Genomic DNA, 21,987 nt, shown 5'->3' with positions numbered 1-21,987 from the left:
TGGGTGTGGTGGTATCTTACTTGGTCTGTCACTGAAGAGTAGGAAGTAGCACGTCTGAAAGTAAACTGGGAATACAGTTTTCAGACTTTATTCAGGAGGAAAGGAATTCAACATTTGTGCTGGATGATATTGGTGATGCCTATAGAGTGTCATTCCTAAATCTTAATGTGTTATTCGACAGGGCATCAGGTGGAAATAAAGATCAAGCAACAAGTTTCAAAATCAGGGTACAGGTGCATTCTGTGTCTCAAAATGTGACTGTATGTATGTGATATAGCTGGTTACCTGCAAGAGATGATGGGTGGCTTGACCTCAACTTGACTAGCATCAGCAGATGGAATGGAACAAAACCTATGGAGTACAGTTTAAAGAAATAGGAGATATTTAGCTACTCAAAAAAAACTCTAAGACTGCTGCAAAAATGAGAATCTGAATTTGAAATGAACAAGTAAGAAACTGAAAAAAGGGGGAAAAATACACTTAATGTTTCACCTAATAGATAAAATACACTTCAAATCTAAATAAACATTTGTTCAAACACTATCAAAATTAAATCTGAAAAAGATTTTATGCTAACACTAGCAATAAACGTTATGCAAACATTTAACTAAACGATGTTTGCTGATTTATCCAAAAACCGTGTAAACAGGGTCCCATCAACTGGGCCTACTAAGTTTGAGCAACTTTAAGTAACGTTTGCATGCTAACCAGATAAATGAACTGGAAGACACAAACAGGCTGGAAATGAGCTTAGATAATATTTACTGCCAAGTTGGTGACACTGAACCCAAAATTAGAATTTTAGGCAGACGTACAAAAATATTGCCCGCATCTCATTGCACATAACATCCACGCGAACGGAGATATTCACCAATTTTGATAACAGGCTTTCACCACAATCGCCAATTCTTACTTTAAGCCTACTTTCGCATTAGTTATGTTTTTTAATCGCATGGATGGAACTATCAGCTATATGTCAATCTGATGTCAATCTTAATATAGTTTTATAATGCACTTACCAAGAACCACAAGCAGGTCTTCACTGGTTGTTGTGTGACTCTTCAGTTACCTCTTACTGAGGCACGTACACGCGCATCTGCGAGATTTAAAAAAGCGCGGGTCCGGTCTGCGCTGCTGCTCCGGATCAGATACGGACCTTTCTGATGGACTGTCAGTCAGAGCTTGCGGACAAATATGCTGCAAAGCTGGCGCAGAGGTGCATAGTGAGTGTGACTGCTACGCGAATCTAGGGATTCGAAAACGGATCCGGCACAGAGGGAATTGCTGTCTGGGTAGGGTTAGGGTAAGAGTTAGGGTTAGGGCTATCGATTAGCACTACGGTAGCATTTTTCGACAAGGCAGCATATATCGACAGAACACCGGCATTTGGAACATGTACCGATGAAGCCTACAAGATGAACGTTTAAAATAAATTCTGTAGCCGGACCTGTTCACTGTGTTTGTCCATTTTTATACATCGCCTGACCGAAGTCTGGAGTCACTCCATCCTCCCCCTCGGACTGCAGGGTGTTCATTGCCAGACTAAAATTTCTGCGCCAGAAAGTAAAGTGTTTTTTTTTTTTCTTTTAATACGGAGGATAAATCCGTGGGATAAATCTGTTGCGCTCATTGTGAAAACGTTACTTAGCCTCCAGCGACCACTGGTTTACCAAACTTCGGTGCGGTTTTGAGCATCGTGTGATTGTACGCAGGTCCCTCGAGAAAACTTTTTCCTGTTTTTTTCTTTTGTTTTCATTTGGGACGCACAATCTTTATCAAAGAATCGTTTAGGCTTGGCATCAACATGATATTGAATAGGACTGAAGTCGCACTGGTTTTTATTCTCTGTCCGATGGACATTGTCGCGTTATGGTGGTAAGTAATTAATATATTGCTATGCAAATATGTTAATTAATACTTTCGGTTGTTATTGATTATGTGTATGAATATCTATACCAGATTATGAAATTACATCAGTGTGCATCAAGGGTAGAGTGGGATAAGAAAAACGAAAATGTCTAAAACTAATGCTGCAGTTATGTGATCCCTATACGTAGCTGTATTTGTTGAAAATTGATTATCCTATACTGCCAAAGCGCGGATAAATTAATTCCTTCCGTTTACCAATATTTATGAACTTTTTCAAAGGATCTCTTCATCCACCAACTAATTATCCTGATCAGGGTCGCAGATTTTTCCTAAACATCTGAATAAAAAAAGTTTCGATTCAATTTATGAGGAATTAACTCTGCATACATTAGATTGTAAAACACGCTATAACCCAGGAGAAGAGAATTGAATTTTATGTAAAAAAAAAACCTCCCTATAGCATGATGTGGTTGGGTAGACAAAATTTTGCGATTTAAATGTAGCCTATTCTTAATTTTTGATCCATGGCAACAAGGGATACAACAAGTCTGAATTTTTCAGAAATCTATACTGTTACTTGTGCATGAACTGACATTGAGATCAGCACAACACAAGAGAACTCTTGAAGGTCTCATGCCAGACCCTCCTTACCTGAAATGTCCTCATTGTTCCTCTGTGTTTTATGTATCATATTCAGCCTTTATAGCTAAAATACACTGCAGAAAGGAGCATTCTGGGGAGGGACTTGAACAAGGAACCTTCAGGTTACTCTTCCAAGGGTGAATTTCCCAATTCCTTCTTAACGGTACTTCGTTCGTAAGTTCCGTGTTAAAAGACACGACGTAGCGAGAGCGGAGACTCTAAGGGCTAAGGTGACTCTGGGGCTAAGGTGACTCTAAGGGCTAAGGTGACTCTGGGGTTAGGGTGACTCTAAGGGCTAAGGTGACTCTGGGGCTAAGGTGACTCTAAGGGCTAAGGTGACTCTGGGGTTAAGGGGAGTCTAAGGGCTAAGGTGACACTGCGGTTAAGGTGACTCTAAGGGCTAAGGTGACTCTGAGGTTAAGATGACTCTGGGGCTAAGGTGACTCTGGGGTTAAGGTGACTCTGGGGCTAAGGTGACTCTAAGGGCTAAGGTGACTCTGGGGCTAAGGTGACTCTAAGGGCTAAGGTGACTCTGGGGCTAAGGTGACTCTGGGCTAAGGTGACTCTAAGGGCTAAGGTGACTCTGGGGTTAAGGTGACTCTGGGCTAAGGTGACTCTAAGGACTAAGGTGACTCTGGGGTTAAGGTGACTCTAAGGGCTAAGGTGACTCTAATATACCCATTAGGGTTAAGAGTGAATTTTGTCCTTGCCTTGTAGCAGTCTGCTAAGCTTTAGCTTTCGTGTTGTTGGCTAACAGCTAACGATACCGTTATATTGTCTCACAACTATGTTTTAGTTCACAGGGAAAATAACTTCCATGGTTTCTGTCAAAACATTGAAATCACAACCTGTTGCCCTTGACCTCAGTAATCGTAAACACTGCAACCAACACATGATCTCAGTTTATGTACGATTCTAAGCGACGAAATTTTTTTCTTGGCCAGTCATGAAACCATTGATTAATTGTTAATCACTGGAACCAAACAGCAGTATTTACAAGCTTTTAAACATACAGTTAAACAAATGACGCACATAAGAAAACCGAGTGCTGATTAGCTGTCAACAGAGAAGATTTGCAGTTTAAGTCTTTATAAACGTATAGGTGCTAGCTGGGTGGTTAAGGGGTTTGTGAAGGAAAAAAATTCAGAGCCCCTTACGACAACCATAACTCACAGTCATACTGAATTATTACCAATGAATGAGCAGCTGTGTTTATAACACAATACATGTAAGTGTTTTATATAGCATGAGTGACCTCCCCCATACAATAACAGGCAATAAACAGAGACGAGCATATTTACAGGTCAACAACAGCAATAAATATCATCTGCATCTTTTAGGGGAGTAAATGATATTCGCTGGAAGAAAGGCTTTGAGACCATCAAGCATCTCATAACCACACCAACACACAGAGGCATCTGCGTAAGCAAGTGCTGAATGATATATCAGAGGATTTAACAGGGTTCTGCCCCCTGCCGAGAGCGGGAACCTATGGCAGGTTCCCATGGCAACACATAAACTCTTGGTGATTGTGCATCCAGCGGCTGAATCCGAGCGGGTGGGCTGAGAGGGTCTTCGTACCGCGGTTGAAGCTCACAGGTGATGTTTATGATGTCACATGGTTTTCATACCACACACTCCGTCCAAATCACCACCGCCCTCTTTGGTATGTCTGATATCTACCACTGACGCATATTATCCCATCGTGGCTCTTGCAAAGAGATTTGCGTTTTCTTTGCTTGCAGCTCGCAGATAAACAACAGCATTATATCCAATCTCATAGGAATCAGTATCACTTCCGAGAGGGCAGGATTAATGGTTTCTCGTCTCTGCTCCCTCCTTATGAATCCTTATGGATTCATGTGTTTTTTAAAAACCCACTACCTTTTCTTGCTAGTGTAAATCAGAATCAATCACTTCTATGGTTTAAAATTGAAAGAGCTATCACATGAAAACAAATGATAAAGGATTATAAATACTTCTCATCATGATTTAAAAAGATATAGAGATTCATTTATTTTTTATTAAACTTGACATAGGCCTATAGACTCTTTGCGATCATGCCCTATTTGAATATAAGGTAACACTTTAGTTTAAGGTCTGTTCCTTAACAAACTCTTACCAATCATTTGATAATATATTAGTAAATACAAATATTCACTTGTAGTGGAATTGTCACGCCCCGATCGTGCCGATCCTTCTGTGCCACGCCCCCCTAGTTAACCTCATGTGGATTCCCAGCGTTTTACGGCTGTTTCTGATTGGTGTCATTAGTCCAGTGTATTTAGTCCGCGTTTCCGTTCGTTTCCCCAGTCCGGTCATTGACGTTACATGTCTTGATGTGTGTTACACCGGAAAATAAATCCCTTTTGTGATTATTTACGGCTTCCTTCGCCTGCTTCCGCGTTGCACCGTGACATAATTTAGAAATGTATAAGGAAATATCTTATTCCTGTCTCAGATAGTATTTACTAAAGAGCTTGTAAATGCTCATTTATAAGTAATATCTGAGTATATATATTTGCAAGTGGTTCTTTGTAATACAAAGAGCAAAATATCATTATAATGCATTTCTAAATTTGTGAATACATTTTTATACCTATTGATATATTATTAAATGATTAGCTGCAGTTTATTAATTAGTTTATTAATAAGCTGCATACCTCAAATGAAAGCGTTACTGAATATATAAATAGGCGATTTCAGTGATAATTGCATATTTCTATTTGAAAAATCATAAAAGTATATCGAAGATGCCTCATGGCAAGAGAGTATGTCAAAAAGTTTTTATATACTGTTGTTTGGTTCCACTGATGAACAATTAATTAACGGTTTAACGATTGGCCAATAAATAATGTTGCTTAAAATAATACATGAACTGAGATTATGCGTTGGTTGTAGCGCTTACGTGTCACACTGCCCCCTGCAGGGTGTCGGGGAACCTGCCAGCCATGGACTCCAACGGCATCTGCCAGAAAAGCAGGCGTACAGCAGGAAACCAGGCGGCGCTGTGCCAGAGCCAGCCAGAGGTGCTCTACGCTGTGGCCAGGGGCACCAGTCTGGGCGTGCGCGAGTGTCAGCACCAGTTCAGACACCACCAGTGGAACTGCACGCAACAGGGCAAGTCTTTCCGCAGGATATTACAACAAGGTGAACGCATCTTCCAGCATCCCCTATTCTGTATTTGCGTTAATCGGATTCACAATTGGCCGTTTCCATTCTGACATCAGTTCGTCTGTGCACGCTTTCCGGTATGGCTGCCATTGGCTGCATCTTGGGCAGAATCATATAGTTGAAATGCCATAATTATGCATCCACCCAAGCGTATAAAACTCTACGTAACCGGGAAATAGAGCCGTTTGCTCCCCGACACCAATTTTACGCCACATGTAAAAAGAGTCCCCACTCTGTCCGTTCCCACTCTGCTCTGCTTTTGTATCTGAATAAGCAAACATATTTTATAAAATGCCTTATGAGGGAAGAGTGGCATTATCGGGATTGTCTCACAATTTAATGTCAGATGTGATGTTACTAATACTAACCAATAGAGGGCAGCAACTCTCTAATCATTCATCCAGTTTTTAATTTTTGTCCCGTTCCTGTCATTTTTGCTGAAGCACTCACAGGAGTCTTGTCATGAGTTGCGATTGTTGCGATATACCTCCATCAGAATAGTTACATAACATCCCAGTGCTTATCTTTATATTCTAAACAAGTTGACGAAGGACGCCATAATAATTAGCCAAAACGCGTTATTTTTCCACACTAACCACATTAATCATCAGAACACAAACTATTGCTTTACAATTCTTAACATAATTACATAATAAGCACAAACTCTAAAAATTTAAATAATCAAACACCTAACAAAAAGCTATTTCATTACCCGAATTTACAGAACAATAACAAACAGCTGCACAGAGGGGAAGTCAACAGCAGACATCAATCCACGTCAGGTGTACACACGAAACGCACCACGGAAGGGAAACTGGACATCCTGTACCTACAGCACAATTCGACGACACGGACATTCAACAACAACTGCTCACATTTATAGTTATATTCATAAGATTATTAATCATTATTTACAATGTTTTCAGGTGTCGCAAAGCATGCCGGTACGCTCGTTCTATAACCAGGTGCGCCTCCACCCCCCGCGGCGCTACAATATCTTTATGCTGAAGTATAAATCACTAAAAGTCCTGGAGGTCATTGCTTAATGAGTCTGATACAAAACCGTAAATTCCCCACTGTTCTGATTCGGGGTTTAATTGCTTTTTTTTTAAACCAAGAAAATTCTGCAACAAACACGGACAAAGTAGTTTCTGTCTTATTCGCGGAGCTAATAGAACATCTAGGTCAAATTCTTGCATTGACATCTACTGGTGACGTCATATTTGTCCTTGTAAGAGTTTGACGCAACAAAGAAAATGTACGTTTTTTTTTTATTTTTATCTTTTCCTTGATAAGTTAATTTGACTTGCTTGTGGTATTTGCCAGAAGCAACTTCCAGGAACCAGATACTTGGTCCATATTCACCTCTCCCCTCTGAGGTTTGTGCTCTGTGAAATTGTGACAGTTAATGGCTCATTAATTACCAGGCACTAATTTATAAGGGGATTTTAAACTATTTGTAGTTTTTTTTTTGTCCTCCACTGAAACCTGCGCATGCTGGTTGTCTGGCAGATATCCGAGAGACGGCATTCGTGTTCGCCGTTGTCGCAGCCGGCTCAGTGCACACCGTGACCCAAGCGTGCAGCTCAGGCGAGCTTCTGCAGTGCGGCTGCGAGGACCCTCACGGCAGGCGTCCGCCTCAACTGCCCGCCACTTTTGGCAAGCAGGGCATCATCTGGGAGTGGGGTGGCTGCGGAGATGACGTGGAGTTTGGCTTCGAGGCATCCAGGAGGTTCATGGACACCAAGAGAAGGAAGACCAAGAGCGATGTTAGGACACTGATTGACCTTCACAACTACGAGGCGGGAAGGCTGGTACAGTCATGGAGCTTAGTCTGCCACGGGCAGCACGTAAGAGCTTCATAAGACCTTCATAAACATTACATTAAAACGGTTAATGTTGTTAAGGTGTCATGAAGGTCTTACTCAGCAAAATTGTAGATTAATTCAACTTTCTTAGTTATTTAAGCAGGATTGACATTGACACCGTCAGTAGAAAATCAGTGCAATCAGTTTTTCTGTGCATGCAGAGAATGTTATGAAGGTCTTATATAAAATTCTACTATTAACAGTTATTAAAAGTATGAACACCTTGCTTGACCTTTTGTCAGTTACCTAGACTTACCTGTCGCTACTCTCATAGTTTGTGTTATTTAGATCTTATCTTTACTAATTCTATATCAATATTATGAACAAGCAAAAAGACGTTTCACTGAAGCCGCCCCCAGCCAGGGGTCAAAGGCAGGTGAAGCAGCAGGTGCAAGTTCTGCTGAGGGAGTTTGTCCCCCAGATAGCAGGCCTGCACCTGGAAAGATCCGGAAAATACTACCCCTGCTGCAGGTTATCGTGCGTAAATCTAAATGATGTCCCAGAGCAGAAGAAAAGGTGAATTCCTCTTAAATGGGGGGTGATTTTATCTTACCAGCCCACCTCGATCTTTACCCCCAGGCAGTGAGAAATCATATGTGGACGGAGTGTAAATGCCACGGGCTGTCTAGCTCCTGTTCTCTGAAGACCTGCTGGAGGAAGATGCCCCATTTCCGAGAGGTGGGTGACCGTCTGCTGCAAAGGTACAACAGTGCTTTCAGGGTGATGGGCAGCAACGATGGTGGGATGCTGGTGCCCGCCGGCCAGGGCGTGAAACCCCCAGACGGCCTGGATCTCGTCTACTCGGATGAGTCTCCGGACTTCTGCCTTCCCTGCAGACGGACAGGTTCACTGGGCACAGGGGGCCGTGCCTGTGATAGCCGGGTGACTGGCATGGGGGGTTGCCGCCAGCTCTGCTGTGGCCGTGGCCACAAGAAGGAAACACAGCTGGTGGAACTGAACTGCCTTTGCAGGTTTTACTGGTGCTGCACAGTGGAATGTGAGAAGTGTTCCACCAGTAAGAACCTCACTCTCTGCCTCTAGAACTGTCTGGGGTGAAGATTTCACCAAGGTCTTAACATCTAGAAGCCCATAACAGGAGGTTCTTATCTTAAAACTATTTCTGAAAGGAATGCAACTTGGTTTCTAAAGGCCTCCAGAAGTGACTGATAAGTCTGTGTCCAAGACCTTGTTAGTCTATTCATTTCCAGAATGCAAGTGTACGTAGAATTCTATTGCAATGATATATAGTTCACCACATCCGGAAAAATAATTCTCTAGATCAGAGGGAAGGTTAACTTTGGTAAATCCAAAACAAACCCTTTTGTTCCATTAAAACTGTACAATGCATTCCTGTGGCAAATATCCTTACCATTTCTGAAAACTTAGCTATAGTGGGCAAAACTAGCAAGTGAAAGAAAGTATCCTTGTCGGTTATTATGTAACAAACGTAAAAATGGTACAAAGAAAATGAGAATGCTGAGATTCCTGCACAGAGCACACGCCATTTCTGTTACCAGAAGCCGACACCTGGATTAACGGCACGTTCCCACTATACGCGTTGCGTTGCGCTTTCATCAACGCACGCGTTCTGCGATCCGGTAGAACATCGTACATACAGTAGCACCGAAAGCAATGTATGGCGTTCCCACTAGTGCGCTGCGCACTGCTGCATGCATGTCTCTGCGCTGCGCAGACCAAACGCGTTCCAAATCGTCTGTATACGTTTTTTACTTCCTCTTTTCTCCACACATGCTTGGTTCCTCAAATCCTCATACAGGATCCAAAACGGCCCTTTGTCTTCTCTCTCAATCAGCAGGGGATGGCCCCAGGACCTGCGGGTAGGGTACACCTTCTGCGGCGTATAATTGCCACTATGAGCACTAAAGCTGAAAGCAGCTCTGAATTCATTTTAAAGCAGAATGTAGTCAGAATCTGACGCCAAAAACAACCTGTGATCTCCACACTAAAATCTCCTCATAAACCCACACTACGACACCAGTGTCATCTACATTAGTGTCATCTATCTATTGGCATATTTCAATAATGTTTAAATATGTAGAATCAAAAAACGCGTAGTAAAACACAACATCAAATTATATATACATAATAACGCGCACAAACGCGAGATAACACAGAAAGTCATGGAAAAAATAAACGCAATACGACGCCTTGCGCTTTTCGCTGCGTTTTTTTGGCTTCCCTAGTGTGAACTCTAATGGCTGTTGTAACTATCACAGATTTTTGACCAAATTTTATAACATGCCAGCTTATTCTGATGACAAGAGTCCAGCTATTTTTAAAGCCTTTTAAATTCAAGAGGCGAATAAGCATTTTTAAAGATGTTTTTTCATTCTTTTTATCGGCACATTTTATTTACATGCATACTCATGTCACCAAGGTCCCAAACAAATCTCTCTATTCTGTTACCTTTCTTTTTTTTTTTTAGCATCCTGTAACATTTTAATTCCCAAATAATTCTATAGATTCACTGTACAACTGTGCAAAGTTTTCTTCACCACCTCTGCACAAAACTCCTGAACAACAACTACTGGACAGCTATAACAGAAATAATGTGGATTTTTTTTCTATTGCCGTTTCACTGGGTAACAGAATGTGGTTCCTTACTGGGAGGCTTGAGGGTAAAGCTGTCGCTATGACAACCAAACTCTATTCATGTCACATTTGACCTTGACAGAGAATAAGGACTTACCTGTAGTCAATGCATTCAAAGTACCTGTTCCGAGCAGTGTTGACCGCCAAGTTACCCTTGAAATAACTCAACCAGGAACACCACCATGGATGCAAACTGTCACGTAGTTTCTGGAAACCAAGGAGCTCATGTACCGCAAAAGCTGTGTTTCGTTTTGAGTTATATTTTTCTGTGATGTTTGCTGGAAAACCAAATGTGAATTGTGTTGATAAACTAAATGGGTATATTGTGTATATCGTTTTTACCTTTAATAACAGTATATAACTATTGTATGTTCTGTTATGACTTATGATGTACAATACCATACTGTTCTGCAGCATTGTTTGGGGTAACCAAACATTACAAATAGGTGGAGGACTGTAACAATGCATTATGTAAGAATACCGCATTATATAATAACTCAATTAAATGTTAACAAGTTTTCACTTCATTATGCAATAGCACCCACATTTTGTAATACAACGCTTGAATGCATTAGGGGAGACCAGAGATGGTTGTAATGTTTTTTACATTTTTGCCAGAATATCAGAGTTTTTTAATGGAATCCCATTCAAAATTTGACACAAACCACCTGTGTGTGTCTTCAGTTAAATAACAGTTAAAGGTTTTATCTCTGAATCACAAACAGACAAACAGCGGGTGAATTGTTACAATTCACCCCATAGTCAGGGATAGTTGTAACACAGCCCAGGGTTAATGTAACATTATCAATGATGTCAAAGTTTTTTATTAATTCTTTTTGTTCTTTTTGTGTGTGTGTGTGTGTGTGTGTGAGTGATGTTTGTCAGCATCAGCATCACTGTGGTGACAGGTGTATTGAACTTCTCTTGGTGCACAGGCCTGATAAGATACTCTTATTTTTACGTGTGTACTTGTCTGTCCTTGTGAGTGTTACCGACAGCTGCGGGCGCGAGCGGCGTTTCTGTTTGCGTCCTTCGCATCAAACACCCGCGGGTAATATTATCGAACATCGGTAACATTAACTGTAAAAGGTCAGTTGCTCCGGAGCTTTGCTCGGTCGCCGGTCGGGGCCGGGAGGACATTTTCCACTTTTTTTCCCGCTCCGGCAGTAGCCTGCTTTGAGAGGGTTTTTGTGGTTTTTTGGCCTCCCTAGAGCAACTTCGCTTTAGTTTAAGCTAAACGTGGTTCAGCAGGAAGTTAATCTCGGGTAAGTAATTGTAAATTTGGTTATTTTAAAAGTAAAATTTAAAGGTTGTTATCGCTGACGCTGCCGGATAATTTATAATAAAGTACCGATTTAACGCAAGTGTTAATTCAGTGCTTTAGTGTACTCGGCACTTTGTTTTAACTATACGTTAATTAGATCAACTAAAAGTTTAAATAATCTCTATTAATATACTGGGCTGGGAGTAAAGGACGGGGACATAGTGAGTTAGGTAATTATGGGGCCAACTCAGTGTTGTGTTTGCAAGATGTTTGCCCTTCTGGATGCTTGCGTCCAGTCGGACTTCGTCTGCGAGCGATGTGGGTTAGTTGACTCACTCATGGTCCAGGTTCGTGACCTAGAGGAGCGACTGGCTCTCATCCAGCATAGCAATGAGTTAAAGGAGAGAGTTAATACGCCTTCTAGGGAGACTATGTGTACGTCACAAGCGGGGAGGGGGGAGAATGATGAACAGGTAGGTCGAGAGAGCTGGGTGAACGTAGGTCGTAGACGTAGAAAAGGGCGTACACAGTTCACAGAGGCGGCATCACCTGAAGTAACGGTTTCTAACCGCTTTCAGGTGCTTCCAGCTTTAGAGCCGGAAGAGACTGGGGAGGCAGGTGGGCCCTTGGGCACCAAGGAGCCACCTAACCCCAGTAGGAGGGAGGTTGTGGTAGTAGGGGATTCAATTATAAGAGGTGTAGATAGTTATGTGTGCACCCGTGATAGAGGGTCCCGTACGGTGTCTTGCCTGCCTGGTGCCCAGGTAGGGGACCTTCCAGATCGAGTGGACAGGCTTTTGGCCCCAGCCGGGGTGGATCCAGTGGTCGTGGTGCATGTTGGCACCAATGACATAGGAAAGGGCAGAAGGGCTGTTCTGCAAGATAAATTTATAGAAGTCGCGGATAAGCTTAGAAGCAGAACATCCACGGTGGTATTCTCTGGAATACTTCCCGTGCCACGTGCAAGTCAGGCAAAATTAGCTGAGATAAGGGGATTAAATGCGTGGCTAAAATGGTGGTGTAGGAAAGAGGGGTTCAGGTTTATGGGGCACTGGAAGACCTTCTGGAACAGGTGGGACCTGTTCAAGCCGGACGGGTTGCATCTGAACCATAGGGGAACCAGTGTATTGGGGAGGCGTATGTGCAGAATAGTTGAGGAATGTTTAAACTAGGGACTGGGGGGGCAGGGAGGTCAGTTATGAATTTATGTGGGGAGAGACGGAAAGCCCAAATAAATATTAAAAGTAGACACTGTAAAAGGCCTACCATTAGTGGTCTGTATTTGAATGCTAGGAGTATTAGAAACAAAATTAATGACTTAGAGGCTTTAATTTCTTCAGACAATTACGACATTATAGGAATAACTGAAACATGGATGAGTGACAATGATGGTGATGAATATAATATGGATGGTTATACGTTGTTCCGTAGAGACCGGATAGGCAAGAAGGGAGGTGGTGTTGCAGTATACGTAAAAGAAAACTTGCAGGCAAGGGATCTCACTGATATAAATAAAAATTCAGAAGCTGTATGGATCAAACTTGATGCTAAAGATTCAAATGGCCTAATTGTCGGGGTTTGTTATAGGGCACCTAATGTAGCTGTAGAGGAAAGCAGAATATTATATGATGATATCAGGATTATGAGTAATAAAAATGATGTGGTGGTTATGGGTGATTTTAATTTACCTGGGATACAGTGGGACACAGTCTCTGGCTCTTCTGTAAATGAACTTGAGATGGTGGAATTAGTACAGGATTGTTTTTTTACTCAGTTTGTTAATACTCCTACCAGGGGAGAAGCCCTTCTTGATCTCGTTTTTTGTAATAACCAGGATAGGATTGGAAAATTAGAGGTTTTAGACCCATTGTACGGTAGTGATCATAACATGGTTAAATTCGAGGTTAATTTTAGTGTCCGAAGAGCAAAGTCTAAATTAAAAGTATACAATGTTAGGAAGGCTAACTTTAATGGTATGAGACGGAAATTAGAAACTGTAAACTGGACAGAGTTAAATAGCAAAACAGTTGAAGAGGCATGGGAATTTTTCAAAAGCACATTGTTGCAAGTGCAAGAGGACTTCATACCTGTTTCCAGCAAAACTAAATCTAGGAAACGACAACCAAGGTGGTTTACTAAGGAAATTAAGAGTAAAGTCAGGAGGAAAAGGGCTCTGTTCCACAACTGGAAAATAACTAATGATTTCAAAATCAAGCAGGAGTATCTAAGTCTACAGGCAGAGTTAAAAAATGACATTAGGCTATCAAAGAGGGATGTAGAAAGAAAAATTGCATTGGAGGCTAAGCATGACAGTAAAGGTTTCTTCCAATATTTTAACTCCAAGAGAGCACTAAAAGCTGAAATCACTAATTTGCAGGATAGTAAGGGCCTTATAATTGATAACGAAATTGATATGGTAAACGAGTTTAATGATTATTTTTCAAGGGTGTTCACAATAGAGAACACAAGTAATTTACCACCAATTAATACGAATACAGCATCGTCTATGACCAATATATGTATAACTGAGGTTGATGTGATACTAAGCCTAGCTAAACTCAAAATAAATAAATCGCAGGGGCCTGATGGCATCTTACCTTTAGTCTTGAAAGAGATGAGGGATATTATTAGCCAACCTTTGACTTTAATATTCCAGAAATCGTTATCTGCGGGTGTGGTACCATCAGATTGGAAGCATGCTAATATAACACCCATATTCAAAAAAGGGGATAGAAGTAATCCAGCAAACTATAGGCCAATCAGTTTAACTAGCATTACTGGAAAAATAATGGAAGCTATAATTCAAGTGAAAATGGTAGATTACCTAGATGCAAATAACATTATAAAGGATAGCCAACATGGATTTAGGAGAGGTAGATCCTGCCTAACGAATCTGCTTGAGTTCTTTGAGGAAGCTACAAGTGAAATTGATCACAAAAAGGCCTATGATGTGATTTACTTAGATTTCCAGAAAGCCTTTGATGTTGTCCCCCACAAACGGCTCTTGTTAAAGCTTAAAGCTGCAGGAATTTTAGGAACTGTGGCAGCTTGGATCAAAAACTGGCTAACTGATAGGAAGCAGCGAGTAGTTATTAGAGGCACTATGTCACAGTGGGCCTCCGTTTATAGTGGGGTACCGCAGGGTTCAATTTTAGGACCACTATTGTTCCTAATTTACATTAATGATATTGACACGAATACATACAGTAAACTGGTTAAATTTGCAGACGACACTAAGGTGGGCGGGGTAGCAGATACTAATCTAGCAGCAGAGAGGCTTCAACGGGATCTGGATTTAATTAGCGAATGGGCTGATACTTGGCAGATGAAATTTAACACAAATAAATGTAAGGTAATCCATGCAGGGAGCAGAAATATACAGTACAGATATTTTATGGGTTCCACTGAAATAAAGGTAGCTGATTACGAGAAAGATCTCGGTATGTATGTTGATGCTTCCATGTCCCACTCTCGCCAATGTGGGGAAGCAATAAAAAAGGCGAACAGAATGTTGGGTTATATCTCTAGATGTGTGGAGTTTAAGTCAAGGGAGGTGATGTTACACTTATATAATTCCTTGGTAAGACCCCACCTAGAATACTGTGTGCAGGTTTGGTCACCATACCTCAAGAAGGACATTGCTGCCTTAGAAAAGGTGCAACGAAGAGCTACGAGAATGATTCCTGGTCTTAGAGGAATGTCTTACGAGGAGAGGTTAGCGGAACTGAATCTGTTCAGCCTTGAGCAAAGGAGACTAAGGGGGGATATGATTCAGGTCTATAAGATTCTAACGGGTCTGGATGCTGTTCAGCCAAATGACTATTTCAATATTAGTCTAAATACTAGAACTCGTGGCCATAAGTGGAAATTAGCGGGAGAACATTTTAAAACAAATTTGAGGAAGCACTTCTTTACACAGCGTGTAGTCAGAGTATGGAATAGTCTTCCTGCTATTGTAGTGGAAGCTAAAACCATGGGTTCCTTTAAATCAGAGCTAGATAAGATTTTAACAACTCTGAGATATTAGCTAAGTTCTCCCCAAACGAGCTTGATGGGCCGAATGGCCTCCTCTCGTTTGTAAATTTCTTATGTTCTTATGTTCTTATGTCCACCATGGGCAGACTGCATTTACCCCAATTTTCCTTTGACTTTGAAATGTTCCACACATAATGCAGAAGTTTTCTGGGCTTGAGAAGTGACCTGGTGGGCAGTTGGAGAAATACTGTTACAACTATCCCAGACTATAGTAACCATGAACAAGTTTACCTTGCAGCTATAAGCAACAATTTTAGCACTGAGAACCTGTATAAAATATATTTCCATAGGCACATAATAAAATGATTTAAGTTTGAATAATGTATGTACAAAGCTTGCAGTGCTATCACATAAAAAAATAAAAAATAAAAAAAATGTTTTCTTACCTCAAATTTCTTTTTCCTTTAAAATCTGAGTGTGTCTGTTTCAGGGTGCTGCTTCTTCGTATGTGAAACAAAGACTAAACTGAGCTCGTGCAGAGTGAGTTATGAGATTTGTGCCTGGTTCCTGGTGTGAGAAAGATACTTTGTTACAACTATCCCATGTTACAATCATCCCCGGTCTCCCCTCTGTAATAAATTTCCCTGCATTTTGTAATAAATTACTACATATTATGTTAGTTATTACAAAATGCGGGAGTTGTGCTTTTGTAATGATGAAAATGTAATACTGTATGTAATAAACAACTAAGATGCACGTCTTCACTGACACTTTGTCGAATTATTACATAATCCGACATTGTTCCACAATCTGTTTTTACAGGGACACATGGCGACTTTAAATTAATATGGGTTTAAGAAAGTTGACAGGGAGGAAGGAAAACAAAAGCAGCCGTTTCAGATTCAGCATGGAAGAAACACACAGCAAAAAAGAGAGGAATCAGGTTACCAGACGTGTAGTTGGGTCCAAAAGGCAAAACAGAAGTGATTTCATATTAATGCAACGGCGATAGAGCTTTGCCGGTCCCACTCCGTCTGTACATGTATATATACCGTTAATATTTAGCTTACGTTATAAATACGACTTACGATGTTATGTGGTATACTGACTTGAATTAATCTAAGGTTTGTTGCCTGCACTACGTTGAGAACGCTCAACCCCAATCATACTACACATTTTGTGAAGCAAATGCTTTCTTTGAATTAGCCCTGAACAGTTTTCAGATGTGGATTTGTGACCTCATAAGCATATGTCTACCCCCCCCCCCCCCCCCCCATGTGAGCTCTGCAGTGTGTTAAAACACACCCATATTAGTATTTTAAACATATTGAATTATAATTGCATTTGAGTTATTGAGGAATAGCTTAAACAAGGTTTAAAATAACTAATGTTTTAAAAGGGGTTTAAATCGTATTTAGTTGTTGCAGTTTTGCTGGGAAAGTAATCATAAAGCATAATCTACAAAACCGCAAAATAAACATAAAACGGCGAGACAGCTTCAGGAAAAAATACTAAAGCTTGGTACAGTGGCAGTTTCATTTTAATTACAGTGTTGCAGAAATGGTTGTTTTAACCCAGCCGATTAAATAGAATGTATGTCACATTTTCCTCCCCTTTGCCTTTAAACAGGCTTACTAACTCTCGCCTGCGCGTCATTTCCAATTTCTGCCTTTTTTCTGACCTTTCTTTAAGCCGTCTACCCCCAGTCCCCCCGTCTGCATCTCAGTACAATAAATAATGGCGTTTGGGGTTATTTGTGCAGTTGGAAATGGCTTCTCGCCATTTGAGGTACGAGTTGACATTTTCCAGGAGCCGAGTCTGCGGAGCAGTAGGCAGACAGCGGACGGGTCCGAGTTTTAACCCGACATATCTGGCCCCAAACAGGGAGCGCCAGCCGATTTACGGAAACAGCTGCCGCCGTATTTCGGCTGGATTATTTTCGGAAAGGGACGCAAATTTGCCTGGATCGATCAAAAAGGAAGCAACCATTCTGCTGCCAAGTCCTTTTTTAAATCCAGTTTTTCCATATTTAGGCTATATCCTATATGTATCACATATCTATAACGTATTGTTGTATTTTGCCTACTCGTCTTTATTTATGGCCTAAATAAAATGTGTCACATACATGACAAAATGACAAAACATTGCTACAGGCCTTATGCAAGAATAGTATATGGTTTTTGAAAAACATATCCTACACCTCTTGCCGAAGTCATAAATCATGTATGATTTTGATACATTTTTAGTAACACCAACTCGTTGTCCACCATTAAATCCTGTAGCTTCGTTTTGTGCAAAGCCACGTGCAGCAAAATTGTTCAGGGTACCACCATTCATGCCAACAAGGTTCTGTAGAAATATGGACTCTAAAAAGACTCGTTTTTTTTTAATCCTTAGTCTTGTCAGATCTCGGGGTTGCCGACTCTCACCCATCCGGCGTGACACTCGTGCTTTCAGACTTTCGGAAATCTTACGGGAAATATATATTAGCCTATTCCATTATAAACCTAAAATTAGCAACATCAAAAGCGCTGGGGAAGCTTGCAAACCTTATAGACTATTTACAAGGTAATAAAACTGTTACATACATGTAAATGCGTGTGCAGACTTGTTTCGAATTGAAAATCTCCCTCCAACCAGCTGACCAAAGTTGACAACCCTGAGACCTTCAAACCCAAGTCACGTGGAACGAAGGGGGCGTCATGGTGGTTTACTTTGTGGTAGCTCCGTACCTCCAGGGTTGTGGGCATCTAATTGGATGAACTTGTAGCTGTAGGCTGTGTTTTGGCTGTTGAAATGACTGCTCTTACTGTAACTTGCATGAGAGGATGAATCAGTGATCTGTAAGGAATGCACACGTTTACCGGCAGAAGAATATGGAACAGGAGATGATAGGGCGCAAATTGCCCATGCAGTAAACGAAATTCCAGCACCGTCTGTCGTGTGAATGTATGTATGTTTTGGTGGAAATCATTATCACGACCAGAATTCGTGGGGAAAAAATACTGGAAAAGCCGGATTTTTTCTCACGAATGCGATGTTCCGCTAAAGTGAATACAAGGAGTTATTATGACTGCGACCCACTGTGGAATCTCCAGATACACCGGAACTCAAAAATTTTATCAACTGTTTATTTCCCAATTCCTTAACTTCGATTCTAGACGATTTTACCGGTGGTGTGCCCCTTATTGGTCAGATGAAAATGCTATTTGAACATATTAAGTGAATAAAATATAATTATAGGCCTATAGGAAAGTTATATTTGAAAATATGGCTTGTGCTAGTCCTTTCAGCGTGTGGTAATAATTTATTGTAAAAGTATTTAAATTTTTTTACAAATTTATTTATCTATATGAATGACTGGTTGTGCTCTCTCACCTTGCACCCCCTGGCCGGAAAACTTAGAGTCGCTTCTGAGTGCGATTGAATAGAGATTTTGTGATGCTACCGTGAAATTGTTCCCTTCGGAATCCCTCCAGGTGCACCTTTTGCTTGCACAACTATTAAATGAACGCAAGGTGGAGCTATTTAAACGGTGTATGTTTCCATTTCTGGGCAACTGCCCTAACAATAAACTTTAAAAAGTATTTACTCGTCAGGAAGTAAACCAGCTTAATGACATGTAATTTGCAGTATTAATGTGTTATATAGTATTTCTGTCTTTATGTGTGTTTTATATTTTACATTTTAATTTTTATTTAGTACTTTAAAACACTGACCACATACAGTCATTCACATTTTCAAAATTGTCTGATGAATAAATTTTGACCTGATGGGTTCACTAAAGAGCAAGAAAATATTCCACCTATCCATCGATCATACTCAATTGTCCTATTCAAGGTTGTGGGTGGTCCAGACAGACAGGGAATAACTCCAACTCCATAATCTTTCAGTCCAGTCTTCATGTCCCACCTGGCCAGACAAAAGTTATCTTACTTTCCCTGTCATCCCTGTGACCTGACACTGCCATCTTGGGGTCTTCACAAGCAGCAGCCCACGGCACGCATCTCCAGCCCCAAGTCTCCACCTTCCGGCCGACACCAGCCCCGACGTACTTCTTAATAACACAAGCAGCAGGGCACCTCCAGTGGTTTCGGGTGTCAGACGTACATATCTCTCCACAGGTCAGCCTCCATTAGACAAGGAGATGTGCAGCTTACCTGAAGAGAACTTAGGTGGGGACAGCTGCTACATCACGTCCGAGAAACGTGCAGAGCATCCCATGGTGTAAGCAAGTCAGGGAAACGGTGCATGGGCCAGCACATGTTTAAAAGTCTCATGTGAGTCAAAGTGGCTCACTGATAAATTCAAGTGCTTTATTATTATTATTATTATTATTATTATTATTATTAATAATAATCATCATTATTAGTCTGGTTGCTGTTATTTATTATTGTTATTGTGTTTAGTGTTGTGATCTAAAACATAATCCACATTGACTAATCATATTTAAAATGGATCTGTCTCCAGTTCCCCAGTCCTCATCTTCAGTTGTTAACCATAATGCAGACACAGATAAGCAACACATATATGCAGCTTATGTGTATTTGTATAGTAGCAGATTCCCAGAAATGAGTTAGGTGGTTTACAACAGTCTAATCACTCAGTTGACCACAACCCTATTGTCAGTTTGTGCTAATTCATTCAGAGACGGTAACGTTTAATTAAAAATGGGAAAAGGCGGAGTGATTTGGCTGAGGGTGTGGCCACAGTTGCCTGCAGAGGCAGCAGCACTCAGATTAGGGGTCACTGTCCCAGTGTTTTCGTACACATCACATGATTCAACAGCTGCTTTCACAGCTCACAAGCTGACGCTTACTGTACAAGCTGGATAATGCAGCTGAAAGAGGATTAAGGCTGGCTGTGCGACAAATGCTGTAAAGCTGGTTCAAATACAAAATAAAACTTTGTTGATACCAGGACATAATTCCTACATATGTACTGTACATACAGCAGCAGGCTGTGCAGAGTAAATACATGAGTAAATACATACATATATATACACACACAAATAAATAAATGCAAAATAGGTGAAGTGCAAAGACAGTACACAGTGCGAGCAAGACATTAAAATGTACACAAATCATAAATAAATTATCCTGAATATCAAATATTAAAGAAATAAATGGATATCAATAAGAAGTTAGTTGCCATGATGAGTCAAGCAAGTTACAGTCATCGGTCAAACGTGTGACATTAGAAGCCATCAAGCTAAGCGCAGCCAGAAGTTCCCCGTGACAGGAGGCCTTCAGTCAAGACATTTGTTCATAGTGGAGCCACTTCTGCTTGCAGTTCTCTGGTTGCTTATAATTGTTTGCCCAAGTTTGTGGTTTGAATTATTGAACATAAAATTGACTTTAGTGCGATGGCATTAAATTGCGCATGGTTAGTTGTTTCTAGGCACACAAGAGCCGGTATCACTTACTGTTTTGGCAGTAAGCGAATGAAGACCCATAGCTGTGTATCCAAACTTAGGCCTGACTGTTTCTTTTGTTCCCAGAACCTAACAATGCTCAGATATATGTCCTATGTAATACTGTCCTTTCCCTCAATGAACTGGTATAAATATATACTTCTCTCTTGTGCTTTTTTGAAATGCTTTTCTGTGTCCTACCAGCTTCTCCGTGTGTTGTAAAGAGTAAAGTTTCATTCTCTACAGTCTGGTGATCTGGAAGCCAGCAGAGTAATAAGGGTTAAACATGTTCAGATCCAGGCAGATGTATTTGCTTGCTGGGAAATTTATAGCTGGAGGTTAAATTTGTAATCTCCTTACCTCAACTTCTTCTGCTCAAAGAAACATTGGCGAGCCACAAGCTGAAGCCTCCAGAGTGGCTCAGCGGAGAAACACGTATGTTTACAAACACAATATCGCTGGAGGAGTCAACGCTGCAGATTTCACTCGGAGAGCAGAGGACAGAGTCGTTGCAGACACCAGTGTGGTTTATCTGGCACGTTTTAGATTAGTCTCTAGCCATAATCATTTGTCTAAGCATCATTATCCTCTGACTTTATTCTCGTATCGTTATAGCATAATGTGGAAGTTTTTTTGAAAAGTAAAATGCTTGACACAGAAATCCAATATGACCAAAATATTAATAGATACACTGACTCAGTGGCTTTCTTGAATATTCATTCTGCTTGCTCTATGCAAATGTTGAATCAGGCATTGTAAACTTTCTCCTGAAATCAGAAAGTTGATAAAACACACTGACCTGAAGAATTTTACCCCACCCCTTACCCTGACCACCACCACCCAAGGCTAACATTTCAGCAAAGCTATTTTCCCAAGACAGAAAACCAATCTGTCCTCTTTACAGGAATCCTGCAAGCCATCAACTGAGGTCTCACAAAACACACATGCTAAAATGTGCCATTAGCAAAATGCTACCTGGTCAGTTTTTTAATTAAAGGAGAGGAATGAAACACACATTTCGAACACAGACTGCAGATCCAAATGTTTGGAAAGAGCATGTGCATTTTTAAAAATGATACAAATAAATATTGAACTCTTCATTTGAAAAATGTGTCTGTTTTTAATGACCGCAGTCTCTGAAAATGAACGAGGGTTAATGAATTGTTTCC

General features: G+C 40.8%; 1 protein-coding gene across 2 annotated transcripts; it reads left to right on the top strand.

Annotated features, from left to right (window-relative positions):
• The first annotated feature begins 1,316 nt into the window (after nt 1–1,316).
• Nucleotides 1,317–13,100, top strand: LOC111858301 (protein Wnt-6-like). Of its 2 annotated transcripts, none has more exons than XM_023839953.2 (4): nt 1,317–1,875; nt 5,441–5,661; nt 7,198–7,535; nt 8,133–13,100. In XM_023839953.2, exons 1-4 carry the CDS (start codon nt 1,805–1,807, stop codon nt 8,592–8,594), a joined length of 1,092 nt encoding a protein of 363 aa, XP_023695721.1. In that variant the 5' UTR covers nt 1,317–1,804; the 3' UTR covers nt 8,595–13,100. The 2 variants fall into 2 exon arrangements, with proteins under 2 accessions (XP_023695721.1, XP_023695722.1); XM_023839954.2 differs by having other exon boundaries at nt 1,318–1,875; nt 7,198–7,499.
• Nucleotides 13,101–21,987: the final 8,887 nt, after the last annotated feature.

The sequence above is a fragment of the Paramormyrops kingsleyae genome, chromosome 16, assembly GCF_048594095.1.
Source record: "Paramormyrops kingsleyae isolate MSU_618 chromosome 16, PKINGS_0.4, whole genome shotgun sequence".
Lineage (NCBI taxonomy): Eukaryota > Metazoa > Chordata > Actinopteri > Osteoglossiformes > Mormyridae > Paramormyrops > Paramormyrops kingsleyae.
Note: the sequence above shows the minus strand (reverse complement) of the source record. Positions and strands in the feature narration are given on the sequence as shown.